The sequence below is a fragment of the Patella vulgata genome, chromosome 9, assembly GCF_932274485.2.
Source record: "Patella vulgata chromosome 9, xgPatVulg1.2, whole genome shotgun sequence".
In the NCBI taxonomy this organism is placed as follows: domain Eukaryota; kingdom Metazoa; phylum Mollusca; class Gastropoda; family Patellidae; genus Patella; species Patella vulgata.
The window spans coordinates 19,603,200-19,620,097 of record NC_065887.2 but is presented as its reverse complement, the minus strand read 5'-3'; the positions used below and the strand labels follow the sequence as shown (position 1 = coordinate 19,620,097).

General features: G+C 38.5%; 2 protein-coding genes across 2 annotated transcripts; both read right to left on the bottom strand.

Moving 5' to 3' along the window:
- Positions 1–768: 768 nt before the first annotated feature.
- On the bottom strand, positions 769–4,403 carry LOC126832009 (tubulin alpha-1C chain). Its single transcript, XM_050562694.2, has 3 exons — positions 4,297–4,403; positions 2,344–2,566; positions 769–2,055 (listed from the first exon to the last, which is right to left on the bottom strand). The coding sequence occupies exons 1-3, from the start codon at positions 4,297–4,299 to the stop codon at positions 932–934; spliced, it is 1,350 nt and encodes a 449-aa protein (XP_050418651.1). The 5' UTR covers positions 4,300–4,403; the 3' UTR covers positions 769–931.
- A 3,177-nt stretch (positions 4,404–7,580) lies between these two features.
- LOC126832008 (tubulin alpha-1A chain) lies at positions 7,581–11,125 on the bottom strand. The gene is made up of 3 exons (XM_050562692.2): positions 10,967–11,125; positions 9,192–9,414; positions 7,581–8,821 (listed from the first exon to the last, which is right to left on the bottom strand). The coding sequence occupies exons 1-3, from the start codon at positions 10,967–10,969 to the stop codon at positions 7,695–7,697; spliced, it is 1,353 nt and encodes a 450-aa protein (XP_050418649.1). The 5' UTR covers positions 10,970–11,125; the 3' UTR covers positions 7,581–7,694.
- Positions 11,126–16,898: the final 5,773 nt, after the last annotated feature.

The following is a 16,898-nucleotide window of genomic DNA, read 5'->3' as shown; positions in this document are numbered from 1 at the left end:
CAAATATACACCTTCGTGTTCTAGGATACACACAGATTTATAAAAACGCTACGGTAAAAAGACGATGATGTTATACGGACCTTTTCCGTATAAAAGCTGTTCGCTACCTGCTGCCGTATCCGTGTGCCGATATCACATATGAGAAATGCACACACATTGATGACGTCACACGCAAAGTCGATACGGATACGCGATACGAACCAGTAATTTACACTTGCCAAATGTTTCGAATCTAACAGGTTCTCACAGTGCTACTCCCTGTCAAACGCCACAGTAAACAGGACTTGCATGGGTGTTGCGATATCTATACATACGCCATATCTAGATAATCTATAACAGTGTCTCACAGTACCATTTCCTGTTAAACGCCACGGTCGACGACAGGACTTGCGAGGCTTCCTGTAATTGTGAGACCAGTTATATGTTACTTCGAATCCGCATCTAATGAGAGTAATCAATAGTTGGTACCCCCCCCCCCCCAAATACACACACACACATCATATCAGGTATTAAACTTGCCCAATTTTAGCCGTTATCAAGATGGAAGTGTAAGACTATATGAGCTTGAGGGTCGACCTTACACCAACGACAGTCAATATCAGGGGTTTCCATAACAAATATAGGCTCGACATGTGTTCGTTTCCCTTCTAAATTATAATTCTCTTTTTAAATTCAAAGTGGTTCAATTTCCAGCTATTGCCATTTCTCGTCCAATAAATTCTTTATCGTATTTCGCAAACTGAAAATAAAACCCCAACAAAACTGTAGGACAGCTGCATGAATGTATTTTATTAAGAAAATAGAATATATTTAATTGTTGTTTTTTTTTTTAATTTTTAATTCACTTTAATATATCAAAGCGAAATCCATTTCAAAATCATCTGTGGTGTTTGGTGCCGTTGGCATAGTATTTTGCCCATTTAAGTCACATTCAGTATTCATCTTCTCCGTCCTCATCTTCTATTGAGTCAGCGCCGACCTCTTCATAATCCTTCTCCAGGGCAGCCAAGTCTTCTCTAGCCTCAGAGAATTCACCCTCTTCCATACCTTCGCCAACATACCAATGCACGAAAGCTCTCTTGGCGTACATTAGATCAAATTTATGATCTAGGCGAGCCCATGCCTCGGCAATAGCAGTGGTATTACTCAACATGCAAACAGCCCTCTGTACTTTGGCTAAATCACCCCCTGGTACAACGGTAGGTGGCTGGTAGTTGATCCCAAGTTTAAAACCATTGGGTGACCAATCAACGAACTGAATGGTTCTCTTTGTTTTAATCACAGCGATAGCTTTATTTGTATCGTTGGGAACAACATCTCCTCGGTACAACATACAGCAGGCCATGTACTTTCCGTGACGAGGATCACATTTGACCATTTGATTGTCTGGCTCAAAACAAGCGTTAGTGATTTCCGAAACAGTAAGCGATTCATGAAAAGCCTTTTCGGCTGAGATGATTGGAGCATACGTGGTGAGGGGAAAATGGATACGTGGATAGGGCACCAAGTTGGTCTGAAATTCGGACAAATCAACATTTAAACACCCATCGAATCGAAGAGAGGCAGTGATGGAGCTAACAACCTGAGCAACAAGGCGATTTAGATTCGTATAAGTAGGAAGTTCGACATTTAGGTTACGACGGCATATATCGTAGATAGCTTCATTATCAACCATAAAGGCACAGTCGGAATGTTCCAAAGTGGTGTGGGTAGTAAGGATAGAGTTATAGGGCTCGACTACTGCTGAAGATAAATTAGGCGATGGATAAACTGCAAATTCCAGTTTGGATTTCTTTCCGTAATCAACACTCAATCTTTCCATAAGAAGGGAAGTAAATCCGGAACCGGTCCCTCCACCAAAGCTGTGAAAGATTAGAAACCCTTGAAGACCTGTACATTGATCCGCCAATTTCCTAATTCTATCGAGAACTAAGTCGACGATTTCTTTACCAACCGTGTAGTGACCCCTGGCGTAATTATTCGAAGCATCCTCTTTGCCAGAAATAAGTTGTTCTGGATGAAAGAGTTGGCGGTATGTGCCAGTTCTTACCTCATCTGAAAAGAAAAAAGAGAGTTATAACTGAGAAAAATGACTGGAGATAGACAAAAATCCATTTGAGCATCTTGTATTTCAGATTGGGCTAATATGGAAAAGGAGATTCTCATTGCGGGGTATCTCTCCTAGCGTTATTCTTAAAATCAGAGCCTACTATGAATCATAAGGCGTGGCTGAAATGAAGGGCTGCAAACGTTATAAAATTTATGGATTCCACAATTAAATCACACCAGGACACAGAAAGTCGACTGAGGTTTGAGACAAAGCATGTAGAATTATTATCTTACCGATAACCGTTGGTTCAAGGTCAATGAATACGGTTCTAGGTACATGTTTACCAGCACCAGTCTCACTGAAGAAAGTGTTGAAGGAATTATCACCGCCTCCAATAGATTTATCTGATGGCATCTGACCATCAGGTTGGATACCATGTTCTAAACAGTACAATTCCCAACAGGCATTGCCTGTCTGCACTCCAGCCTGGCCGACATGAACAGAAATACATTCACGCTGAAAATAAATAAAGAATAGTTAAGAAACAGTGACTACCACATCCAGAAATAATAAATGGGTATTTCCATAAAAGAAAAGTAATAAATCGACAATTTTAGTCACAAAATAAACATAAATGTATATACACGGTCCATATCATAATCAAATTTTAAATATCAGTGTGCACAATATAATCCCAGGGTTTTATGGAATTGGACTAACTTGAAATCATTTTATGAAAAATTTAAAATATTATGGATAATTGAAATTTTAATATGGTTTTACTAATCGCCGAAAAGAACCGACAAGTGTGGGGTATTTTTTAGTCAATTCCATTTAACCATAATGTCTGTATGAAATCATTTACATTTGGGATATGAGTAGAATATGCACATCTATAACATATCTTTCCTTGTCGGTCACAATTTGAATACTTCGGGAGCAACTGACAAAATAACGCTCTTGTCGATGATTAGCAAGACCGTTTTTGTCAATATTTCAACCATCCAAAAAACTCCCTTGTCTGTGATTAGGAGGAGCGATAGTGGTTGCTATAACTTTTATCTTACAACTTCTTTACTTATGTTTATAAAATTGATTTGCACATCCCGGCGTATGTCCAATATTTTCGGTTTATTCTCATAAGTAAAATCATAGATTTCGGATTAATAAATAAAATAGGGTCGGTGATGCATCTTTGGAATTGTAGATAATTCACCTTTCGGGGATGGGTGGGGGTCTCCGATTCGTTAAACGTGAGATGCATCTTTTGAAATGTAAGTAATTCCCCTTTAGATAGGGAACCGGTGAACGAATGACACAAGGCAGGGCAGCCGCCAACCAGCGTGCTTCTGTTGGAAATCCTAACCGCGAGGCTGATTAATCATATGAACAGTTGGACACTTAAGTGTACATGCGGCCAAGCTTATATACATATCTAAGTAATCTAACAATGTTCTATGTTTAGATTGTGATTCGAGAAAGATAATATGGATGACGGTAACTTCTATAAATACAGATGATGCAGCATAAAAACATAGTATAGTCGTGCAAGAATTATTATCTGTTCGTTACTTGGCATACTATAGCCCACTTAACCTATATATGGACTAGATAAGATTTAAAAGGAAGATATAGGTTTATGGGTTTACGTATTTTGAAATTCAGCGACCTTTTCGTTTCGAAGTGGGGTTCATATCCAAACTTTAAATTATTTCATACAGACATTATGGGTAAATGAATGAAATTGACAGAAAATACCCTGTTCTTGTTGGTTATTTTAAAACCATATCAAAATTTTTCAATTTTTCATGAAATTTTTCAATTTTTTATATTCGATTTTTCGTTTTCAATTTTTTTTTTTTCATGCAATGTTTTTAAATTTTTCATGAATTAATTTCAATTTTTAATTATGATGTGTAGAATGTGCATACCTATAACATATCTTTCCTTGTCGGTCACATATTTTGCAATATTTCGGGCGCAACTGACAAAACCTTTTTTGTCAATAATTCAATCATCCATAATTTTATCAATTTTTTATGAAATCATTTATATTTTGGATATGATGTGTAGAATATGCATACCTGTTACTTTCCTTGTCGGTTAGTTTTTGAATTACTTTGGTCGCTATTGACCAAAAAGCGCTCTTTTCTGTGAGTAGGCCTTGTATTATAAGGTCCATGGTATAAGGATCAACTATTACATTATTACCAAATTAAGAATAGAAAGCATGAATTATTACTTACCATTTTGTAGATTTTTTTCAGCAGTTGGATTTTAAAAATATGAAACTGATAAATATTTTTAGCTCACACGTTGACTGTAATGTTGTCGTGGTGAGATCTAATCTATTAATGAATGAAACCGGTCTTCGACCTTATATACCGTTCGTCGTAACACATGACTCACGTTATCTTTATCATAGTCATATCGGCCTCCACGTGGAGATTTTTCTGTAATAGTATGCTATCTCATCCTAGTATTTATAGCTTAAATATTTATATATATTTATATCTATATGGTTGCACCAGGTTTATTATTATTTTCTACATTTCTTCACTAGAAATGACCGATAGGCTATGTCGATACCCACCGAATGAACACCTTATACTCATCGACCTGACAACACATCCCTACATCGACTACTTTTTATCCATATTATCCCGACACCGTATTCCTGACACACAATTCCCAAATTGTTATTCAATTTTTAGGACAAATGATGATGTGCACTATAAGAAAGTTAATAAGAGTAATTACTTTCAATCTGATTAAAACACAGATCCAATTTCGTTTCGTTTTTATAGTTCAAAATTCCGATTTTACTTGTCTTTACTACACTGTAGGCCATCGAAAGTATAAAAAAAACTTTTTACTTAGATATTATCATATAAAGTCATTCTTTAGTCCCAGGTTAATACAAATCAGTCGATCTAGATTATTTCAGAACACTTGTTGACATTTATTGTTAGACATTTATTCCGGGTTTTTTTTCTTAGAATGTAATGTTTAATAGAGATCAGAAAGGTTGTCTTTGTCCTACTAAACTTAAACTGTCGGACCATGTATTCTCGAAGATAGTCTCTTGGTACAACATGAGAACTGACATAGTCTGTGATTCATTGCAGGACATTCTTAGTACAATGAGTGGAGCAAATGTCCCACTGGTTTGTACAAAAATAACAAATCAGTGGGACAATATAATTATTATATAATGATGTCAATTGAGAATCTAGAGCATTTGGTACCAAGGCCAAAGCTGTCGGTCGCCAAAGTCGCAATTTGCGACAAAAATATGAAAGTGGCGATTAAAATTTGATTTTGGCGATAACATTTTGGGGTACTGGCGATTCTTTTTGAGAACTGGCGGAAAAAATCTTAAAAATCTAATTGAATATATATCCTAGATTGACCACTACATGGTGTGTTGGTGTGTCAATCACAAACAAGTGAAGGCATAGGGCCTACTATAAATTAATCAATTTGCTGAACGATGGAAATCATCTGTAACATCAAGCACAGGGCTTTCTCATTCCGAATTTCCGCTAAAGATTATAGAAATTTAAAATGTACATGTATATCGAACCCGGGAAACAAAACTCTCCCGAACCCCCTACGCACCAGTGCTTCAGATTTATTTTAAAATGCTGTAATTCATTGGAGGTCAAATTATAGTAATTTTTACTATAATTATGCAAATTAATGATCAAAGTTTCTTTGGTGATGAAGGTTTTGTCATTTACCTCCTTTGCCTATATTACCCTTTTTGGACTGCATTGAATGCGTAAAGTTAAATCGAAAATGTTGTTTAATGGGAGATAACTCGTTCAGACATACGGTCTCAGTCTAGTAATTATTGTAGTGCGAGTTATAAATAGACAATTTTTCCCTTAATTTTTTTATCCCCTCTTCCTGCATCTTTTGGTTGACTTTTTGGTCTTGAATTAGAGAAAAGGGATCCAATTTGCAATTTCATAGCTTTTTTGGGTAATACTGATGATATTACAGCCAGGGGCGGATATGGGCCTGGAACCGGCCCAGACTCCCGTGTCGGAGCGGCCCCTTTTACTGACCGCGGAGCCCGGACGGGGGGTCCGGGGACTCTCCCTCATGAAAATTTTGAAAAATGAACCCCAAATATGCGATTTGGTGGCATATCTGATTATAATCTCTGTCAAATAATATATCTCATAAATCGATTAATTTGGGCCAAAACCCCGACCTGCAAGTAATTTACAACCATCAACCTGAGAAATTATCGTCATATTATGCAGGATTCCGAATTCCGGCCCACACCCAGCACACCCGGCCCAAAAAGTCTATTATACCAGCCCATGCCAGACTCCAGTGATGGCGTGGCGGCCCTATAAAGCAACCGGCCACATACAACATGATCATCATCGCTCCATGGCCGGTCGAATAACCCCCTCCCCCTATATAATGTTCAGCAGAAAAAGGTTTTTTTACACGAATTGGACAAAATTATTTTTTTCACTTTTTGTCCGACCGGCCCTTCGGGCGATCGCCCGATCGGCCCCTGATTACAGCGGAGGGATAGGGATGTAAAGTGTCTTTCTGCAGAGAAATCATTGTGTTGGAAGTGAGATTTTCACCCCAGTCAACTTCATATTTAAACGGTCAACCCCCTACAAAATTATGATGAGGAGATTGCCAAAGGTGGTCCCCATTGTGCCTATAAAGATTAGAACCAACGGAATGTTGAGCAAAAAGCTACAGCCTGTGAAGTTACAGCCATTTAACATGGGCAATGGGCAAATAATTGCTAGTCGGAGTCCTGATATTATTTGTATACAATCGGCCAATTAAAGTACAGTCAACAAGACCTGGCCACACCCGAACTAACAGAAGTGTATACATTTATTGTCTATTTAATAATGTTCATAAAATATGATGAAAATCTAACTTGTGGTTGCAAGGCATGCACCCCATTAGACACGTTCAATCAAACACACGATGGGGTAGGACGGGGGTGACCGGGTGATAAAACGAGTCACGTACCGTGGTTTCCATCCCAAGCCTGCACGTGACAAGGAGGTCCCTCCCTAACCTCATTGGTTTCCTCTGAGACCCTATTTTCCTTCCTCTGCTAAAGATCCCCAAAACGCAAGGGAATGTATTACATTGTGTCAGTCCAGAAAGCATCTAATTTGTAATGAATGGAAGTTAAACCACATTTTTCTTCCGACCAACTAATCTAATTCTGTATTATTTTCATCAGTCTAGAAAATGTGGTATTCACGGCGTAGAACTACTGTAATGCCGTGTTCTCGTGTAAATCCAATTATTATTCCAATCATGTGGATTAACAATTGATAAGAGCAGAGTTTCAATTTGGCAGACAGTGACCGACATCAAAGAATTTTGTTATTAAAGAAGCATCTATTCAGACAATACACCACTACTGGCAAGTAGGGATAGCGTATTAGATAAATCTTACCCAGAAACAGTATTACACGAATAAAGCGCCGAATGTCAGGGCTACTCCTCTCAAAAAAAAGGAAACAAACGGTTTTCAAAAACATGTATATTGTATTGCCATTTCGTTTAAAACAATTTAACAAAAACAACGAAGTTGACTATTTTGAAATTTGATTCAAAATAGATGAAGTCACATTTCAAGAGATTAATATTCCTCTTCTTCTTCTCCTTCGCCCTCAACAGAGTCAACACCAACTTCTTCATAATCTTTCTCAAGAGCAGCTAAATCTTCTCTAGCTTCTGAGAACTCACCCTCTTCCATACCTTCACCTACATACCAGTGAACAAAAGCTCTCTTGGCGTACATCAGATCAAATTTATGATCCAGACGAGCCCAGGCTTCGGCAATAGCGGTGGTGTTACTCAACATACAAACAGCTCTCTGCACCTTGGCTAAATCACCTCCTGGTACAACAGTTGGTGGTTGGTAGTTGATACCGACTTTGAAACCAGTTGGACACCAGTCCACGAATTGAATGGTTCTTTTGGTCTTGATAGTAGCGATGGCTGAATTAACATCCTTTGGCACAACATCTCCTCGGTACAACATGCAGCAAGCCATGTACTTTCCGTGACGAGGATCACATTTTACCATCTGGTTGGCTGGCTCGAAACAGGCATTGGTGATTTCAGCTACAGAGAGTTGTTCATGGTAGGCTTTCTCGGCTGAGATGACTGGAGCATAGGTAGCAAGAGGGAAATGGATACGTGGGTAGGGTACCAAGTTAGTCTGGAACTCGGTTAAGTCGACATTTAGGGCACCATCAAATCGGAGAGAGGCTGTAATGGAGCTGACAATCTGTCCAAGAAGTCGGTTCAAGTTGGTGTAGGTTGGACGTTCAATATCTAAGTTACGACGACAGATGTCATAGATAGCCTCATTATCAACCATGAAAGCACAGTCGGAATGTTCCAGGGTGGTGTGGGTGGTGAGGATGGAGTTGTAGGGTTCAACCACGGCAGTGGAAATCTGGGGAGCTGGATAAACAGCAAATTCCAATTTGGATTTTTTTCCGTAATCAACGCTCAATCTTTCCATAAGAAGGGAGGTAAAACCGGAACCGGTTCCTCCACCAAAACTGTGAAAGATCAGAAATCCCTGAAGACCAGTACATTGGTCAGCCAATTTCCTGATTCGGTCAAGGACCAAGTCGACGATTTCTTTACCAATAGTGTAATGACCTCTGGCGTAGTTATTGGCGGCATCTTCTTTACCAGTGATGAGCTGTTCAGGATGGAAGAGTTGACGGTATGTACCAGTTCGTACTTCATCTGGAATATAATATAAATGATGTTTAGTACAGAGAAAGCGCAAGGTTATTGTCACTATATTAATTCCGAACACCCAAACATATTGATAAATATGTAATTCTGAACGGGTGTGGTACGAGCAGCTTCAAAATTCTCTGTTCGTTAAAAGGATTTGCCACGCCTTAGGTGTCCATTCTTTGATAAATGAAGTAGTGTCATTTGCGTATGTTGCAGGTTGGTTTGAAAACTCGGGCGGACTCTATGGGATGGGTGGGGAGACATATAACTGGATGAATTTGAAAATAATTGTTGACGTTAGCATGTGAAGTGGCTATATTTTCAATGGCAGATAATTGGGTATTTTATAAATTTGAAAAAAACCCCAACTCACCAATTACAGTTGGTTCTAAATCAACAAAGACAGCTCTTGGCACGTGTTTGCCAGCACCAGTCTCACTGAAGAAGGTATTGAAAGAATCATCTCCACCTCCAATAGTTTTATCTGATGGCATCTGACCATCGGGTTGGATACCATGTTCTAAACAGTACAATTCCCAACAGGCATTGCCCATCTGTACACCAGCTTGGCCGACATGGATAGAGATACATTCACGCTGAAAGTAAAGAAAAATGGTACATGAACATGTATGTTTAAAGTGTTCAGCTTACGTTGTGGAATAAACGACCTATTGCACAATAAAGGAGTTTGTCTTTTGTAAATATTAATTGAACAATGCTGGACTTCTATTACTTTTAGGGATTAAATTTACACAATAATACGTGATTAAAAATCGCCCAAAGGAAAATCAGAATCTTTTAAACTGTTATACAAAAAAAAAAAAAAAAAAAGAAATTGGGTCAGGCGTCCTGTATTCTTCTACTGTCCCGGTAGAACCCCCCCCCCCCATCTTTTTTTTAATGCAGTAGACCAACTGCCGCCTCCACAAAGTGCCATCAAGGGCAGACCGCCAAGCTCTCCCGGCTAAATCTATTTGTTAAGGCCAGCTCAATTTTTGTCAAGGTCGTTGAGATGTAATTAAGGTTAGGGCACGTGATTGTTGGCGAGATTGTAGGTTAGGTTTAAAAATTTTGGGTGAGAGATTGAGTCTCTTTTACGTGAACGCCAATGTATACACGGGATCTCGGATTTTTGTTCCATCCGAACGACTATACGTTGTCCCTTGTCAGACCCTCCGTCCTCACCACTGACAAGGGGGAACCACGCTGGGAAATCCGTAAAATAGGGGATCAAACACGTGACCTCCAAGTTAGTGAGCCAACGTTTTAGCCACTGGATGTGGGTGGGGGTTGGGCGCCCAAATGGTTTAACAAGGTCTGTCATTGAGTCAAGTGGCGTTAATTGTTTCGATACCCCACTTTTATGTGACAAGGAGAAGGGTAGCTTGTCCAACCTCGTGGATTTTCTGCGGGTCCCCCGGTTTCCTCCCACAGCTAAAGACCCCCTACGCACAAGCGAATTACTGAAATAAAATGCAACCATTTGTTGAAACATCGCTCAATAATATACAGTAACTCTTAGATTCTATGTAATATTGTCTCTTTTTTTAAATGTTGTTTTTGGGACCTCACATAATATACGTTTGTATAGACGTGAAAACGGCTGCAATCCCTAAATTCATGACTATTTCTATATTAACGACAACAATACTCAAGACACCTGTCACACACACACACACACACGGTACATTTCAGTTATCAAATCAATAATAGTCAACTCTTAGTAATGTATATACACTAAGATATTCAAACCTGTCCAAAATTCGGTTCAATATTTGAAACCCACTGGGTTTTTGTTTGTTAAATAGACCAGTGGGTAGCCCAGTTACGTTATTGCCTGATTGTACTAAATCTGGTTCACATAAAATAATACATGACGCATGATTATATATATATAGGTCGAACTACACTCTTAAATTTGGCCCGAACACTATAGCCAAATAGAGTCAAACATCTTAAAAATAAATATATAGAATTACACCGTTAAGCCCCTTCTTTAAAAACAAAAACTGTTTTGTGCATTTTAAACATGTTTTGACATACATTACTAATTTTGTCATTAAATGGATGTTATAAGAAACATGTAGGTAAATGTATACCTTGCAGAAATCCTAAACCCCCACCTCTTAACAACCACAGTCTACTTACCATATTGGTGAATTTGGTTGATGATCAACTGCGTAGAAAATAAATTATTAAGAAACAAAAAATCTCACTGGAGAGCTGTGATGTAGCTAGTTGAGAAATAAAGCGCGCAACGGCTGGGCGCGAATTTCATGGTTATATAGGGTATGTCGTTGTTATAGACGCTAAAAGTTGATTGGTTGAGTCTATCACATGATATGTCGTATGTATAGTGACATGTTGTTAGTTACGATATTACCTATATCACAATCTATATATTCACTAACTTTTCTTGAAGAAAGACACCTTTATAATTTGTGTTCTTTACAGAGTGAAATTTAATGACAGCTGAATGTAGAATTGTGCATGTATTAAATGACTTTGAAAACGTAACCATGGTTTATTTACAATACAAGTGTTTATTATTTTTATATTGTATAGCCTGTTTATCTTAATATCGTTCTGTGGGACATAAAACTATTATGCTATATATACGCGCCTTTAATGTTATTGCATATCGTATAAATGGAGATTTCTCTATAGAAAAAAAAACCCAACAAAAAACCAACAAAAAACATGTTTAAACACATTTTCGCTATGTTTTATTTCCTAATCGATATATTTCAAACAATTGCCTACTTGGATTTATTAGGCTACTTGGTGCAATGTCATGTCATGTTTTCGCGTCTATGTTCTGTTGACAGTTTTCCAATATCGCCTTTGCCTACGCAATTTACTTGCCCGGTTAGTCCGGGTTATAATTGAAGGAGGTGCCACCTGGAGAGGTAGAAATTCTCAGGTGATTTTTCTAGACCAGTCTTTCATGCTGAACAGACAGTATCCTGAACTCTTTTCTGTGAGGGCACTTTTTCAAAATGTCCGCCAAATTCTCATGTAAAGTGACTATGTGGGTGAAATAAGTAACAATGATGCATGTTTTGAACACACTTTTCCATCTTTGTTTTATTAAGATTGTAAACAAAAAATACCCAAACATGATATAAAGAGTTAGCAAAAAACCAAAAAAAACCCAAAAACCCCACCATATAGTTCATTTTTTATTTATTTTTTTTTTTTATGAAATTTAGATATTTAAAGATAAAGTCTATGCTGCTTTTGACCATGCATTCTAAATATAACTTTATATTTAATGAACAATATATCATTTGAAAGGTATAATCTTTACTACTTGAGATTAAAAACTGGTGTCACTTGGCCTTCTTCCACACCATCTTGAAATACTTCTTCAAGCTCCGGAACGATAACATCTTCCCTTTATGGGTCATCTGCTGTGTAGTTAGCCTGAGACAGGAAGTCTGTCTCAACCACAAGATACACAGGTTCTTCATCTTCTGCACTGTACTGTTCCCTTTATCGTCTTCATTGGTGGTTTTTAATGTACTATTACCTCTGGTCTTTCTCGGTTTAGCTACCGGATGATTCAATGATGTTGTTGGAGATATGCATTCAGGTATGGAGCTAATTGATAAAAGATGGCTCCTCCATCTTCACTTTTAACCTTGTAGACAGGAATATCACGATTTGGTTGGCTCAGCATTTTGTATGCGATGTCTTTATCCGAAATCTTTAATTGCTAATCGTCGTACCAACACACGATCACCAGTTTCTTTCTTAATATTTCTGGTTCTGTTGTTATACTGCCTTTGTTGAGTTGCCTGGCCTTTGTTAACTTCAGCAGAAGCTGCCCTAAGCATATTCAAGCTTATCTTTCATATCAATTACATATATGTTATAAAATTTACTCTCATATTCATTATTGGCAAATCCCAGTATGACACCAATCGCTAGCGTTTGTTTACGGCCCAACATCAATTCAAAAGGAGAGTATCCGGTAGCTGAATGCCTAGTGGAGTGGTATCTCTCTTCTGTTTTGGTTGAAGGGTTCCTAGCACATATTAAGTAGTGTCCGGATAAATCTTTCACACTGTCCATTGCCTTGATCACTGTGAATTCTTTGGGGAATGTCATAGTGAACAATCAAACCATCAAATAATGTTTTCTCTGTTGTTTTTGCTGTGGTGTTACGTACAGGAAAGGCTTAAACGTACACTATCTGGTAAAATGATGTGTAATCACTAAGATGTTATCGTATTCTCCTTTGGACTATTGAACGCACACGTAGTCCATACTCGCTAATTCTACTGGCTGGGCGTGATGTTCACTAGAGGACAAGTTGTAGCTGTTGCCTTTCTCCTAAGTCATCTTGGACACTGTTGGATGTATTCTTCAGTATCGGTTGTCATCGTAGGCCAGTAAAATCTGTCTTTCGCCAAATTAACACTGCGATCTCTTCCTTGATGTCCAAGATGATCATGTACTACTTAGAGTGCTTTATCTCTGTAAACTCTAGGAAGAACAATTTTTGCTACAGCCTCTCTTTATCTTTGTACACGGTCCATCGAAAAAGAGTTCCAAATCTAAGGACGGAGTGTCCATATTCCCTCTGCAGAATTGCTTCCTCGGGACATATAGGCTTACGACTTGGTCTTATATTCTTCTCTATGTCGTTTGAAAAGAACTTCAGCAAATGATCTTGAAGCTGCTTTTGTCTCCAGTGTTGAATCGACAACACGGGTTAAAACTTCATATAATACTTTTATTTTTCTTCAAACATATTATGTACAAGACTTCTTAAATAATAATTAGTTAATGGTTCCTTGTCTTGTAGCAGTTTGTATCCAGCTCGGCTCTCTGGCCTGGATTCGAGACGGGCACGATCCCCATTCCAACGAACTTACATGGCTGTTGTTTTAGCCTTAACCCAAGGCGCCCGTAGCCTTCACTGAATAATTCTTGATGGCGTCAGGAATCGCTTGTTGGGACATGCTGATGGAGCCTAAGTAGATGGAGACAATGATGCCTAAAGATGTGCAGGAACTGTTTATTGACAATGAGTGCGAGGACTTTTCAGAATGCAGTATCTGAGCGATTTTAAAAATTAATGATATAACACTGTGAGTGATTTGTCATACAAGGAGACATTGTAAGGGCAATTCAGTATAAGCCCTTACCATTTAAGCTCCCTAGGGTTGGTCAAACATGCATTATTGTTACTTATTTAATCCACATAGTCACTATATATGAGATTTTGGCGGTCATTTTGAAAAACCCTCCCTCGCGGAAAAAGGTTCTGGAAACAGCCTGTTTACCTCATATATTCTTGTTCAGAATTAAAAAAACTGGTCTAGAAAAACCACATGAAAATTTCTACCTCTCCAGGTGGCACCTTCCTTAATTATAACCCGGATTAGGTGTTAATCAAAAAAGTTCATCTTGTTTTATTTAACAATGATAACTGTGATAACTATGGTGGCTGATTGGTATCATGTCATCATGTCGCCCTTCATAAGGCACAAGCCGACATCCCGAAGAAATCTACCATAACAAAAGCCAATGGTGATTGTAGGAATTTTCCAGGTCAAATTCACGATGGGGATGAGATTGCTTCAAGCCCGCACCAAAAGTGATAGTATTCAGAGGAGAATGGCCTACAATCCGACATCACGCCATTTAACACGACATCACGACAACCCGTCACGACAATTTAACCCGACAATACGACACTTTTACGCGACATTACGACATTTTTAATGTCATGGTGTCGAGTGAAAATGTCGTGATATCCGGTTGTCGGGTTAAAATGTCGTGATGTAGGGTTGTCGCCTTATGAAGGGCGTCATCACGACATCACGACATGATACCAATCAGCCACCATAGATAACATATGGTGAAATAGAAGGGCGTGTACGTCTGTCAATCCATTTTTTGCCATACACAGATTGCCGTCATCGTACATTTCCTTTGCTATGGTAAAACTGTTTAATCGCCGCTCACAACTTGACGAGCCTCGCTGGAAACCACGGTGTTGTTCTAAAAATAGTTAAACTTGCTTTGCTTACGCGGGGCCATCGTCATTTGTTCCATTCGAAAAGGCACACTCTCCTGTCCGCCCCGCGAATTTCCCTTACAGGTCGTATCCTGCATGGAAATCCTGACTGGTCCTTCATGAGCAACTATTCATTATTAAGTGCGGGGAATTTGCTTACTTATTCAAAGACAAAGGGGGGTGCAGGAAAAGTTCCATATTATGATGCTGAATTAGTCAATGTGTGCGCTTCAAGACTGTTTCACTTAGTAGGCTACTTAAATCTTCCGTTAAAACCTGACCCATTTTATAGCTGCTGTGCCCGGCAATATATCTTATTATTTATTATATATACGTCTACATTTCTGTGGTGACGTAATATGTTGTCACCCTAAATGTCCGCCTTTAAACAATTAGCACAACAGTGATCACAATTTCCTTCAAATTTTTATGTTTGAAGGTTCTTGGATTTCAGCACCCGGCCACGTCCTTTCGTTCATAAGTTGTGTTGAAATATATTCTCCATTGGGCGGTATTGTATTGTTTGACCTAAAGCATTTGTTCGTCTGCGTTACCATATTCGTTGTCTGCGGTATGTGGCCCTATAGACTTATTGTTAGACCTGTCTGCATTAGCTTGTTGGTCGTCTGCGGACAACAAAAAACAAAAATATTTGTTCGATGTTTCTATTCTTTCACATAAATATTCCACGCGCTAGGCTTTACGGCTTAGGTAAAGATTGTGAACACGATCGAAATTATGTTTCTTGAAGGCATAAAGGAAGGGTCCATATCAAATTTGATGTTGCCTATAATATGGCTTGACCCCCGCCCCCCCCCCACCCCCAAGACATTGCTACTGTGTGGGCTCATTAGTTTTAACACAGCTTGCTTTGCCCATAAAGCAACTTGGGTGACTGGTGTACATTACATCAATACTTTTACAAAGTTTGACGATGAGCGTTTTCTGCTTCGACCCCGTATGGTGACTCCTGATTTTGCAAAAGGAAACATAATATTATTAAGGTTAGATCTTAAATCTGAACCGCGAGATTCCTTTCTATTCGAGAGAGTGGGGGGGGGCAAAAATTGCAAACCTTTGTTGTGCAAAGCTCGCAATCGAGTCTCTTCACTTTAACACCTTTCAACACGATCTTATAATGATAGGCCCAGGTCTGAACCTCTTAAAATAGTACGACTTAATGAATGTCGTAAGGAGCCTATAGGCTATACTTCTGTCGCAGGGTTCATATTTGTTTTATTATTGCGCTAGCGGATTTTATTTTTGTGGGTTGAGGTTTCCCATAGTTTGTTCTTTGTCGGTGTGTTTGTCGTACTTGTGTTTACGTGTGTCCGTCACGTGTGCTTGTTTATTGGATTTGATTGGTTGGTTTGTAACTTCAGCCGCGAAATGCACGGGGATTCAAATGCACTCCACTGTTAACATTAACATATTAAACCACACATGTCTGTGAATGGTAAGATTATATTCAGTATTTTAGTCAATATTATATTTATCATCGATAGCTTCAATGTTATTGATTAGTTTATGACGTGTTTTCGTTTATATTTGTGTGTGAATAATACAGTAAAGTATGAACTGATTTCTTTTAAAGTGGTGTACGTGTATGTCATGTATCATGTTATTACCCGTAACTTTATCTGTATTTTGTGCATATATTTTGTGTATATTTTGTGTATATTTAAAACGTATTACCGGAATAAAAGAACCTTAACATGTCTTGGTGTGTTTTATAAAGATCCCGTGACATTGGCACCCAACGTGTTACAGGTGAAATGTTATAAATTGATCATGCCAACAAGCTAGCGATATTCACATTTCGCGTGGTGGTTTCTTGTCTGCATCTCCTGATGAATTAAACCAACGTTCTACTCAGAAAATGTTTCCAGATCAATTAAACTAAGGGCTCTCGTTATAGGCAAGGTAAACACCTGAAATGGGTGTGTCTTCAAACAATAATTCACAACAGCCTTAGTTCCCGTATTTTGAGATGATAAAAGATTGGTTTCCAGCCAACATAACATACGCCCACAGCAGCTAAATCGTCCG

Bases quoted from the DNA above. Each gene is read 5' to 3' on its own strand.
- LOC126832009 (XM_050562694.2), bottom strand. The intron at 2,056-2,343 runs GTAAGATAATAA...TTTTCTTTTCAG, and splicing joins CCTTGAACCAACGGTTATCG to ATGAGGTAAGAACTGGCACA.
- LOC126832008 (XM_050562692.2), bottom strand. The intron at 8,822-9,191 runs GTGAGTTGGGGT...ATTATATTCCAG, and splicing joins TTTAGAACCAACTGTAATTG to ATGAAGTACGAACTGGTACA.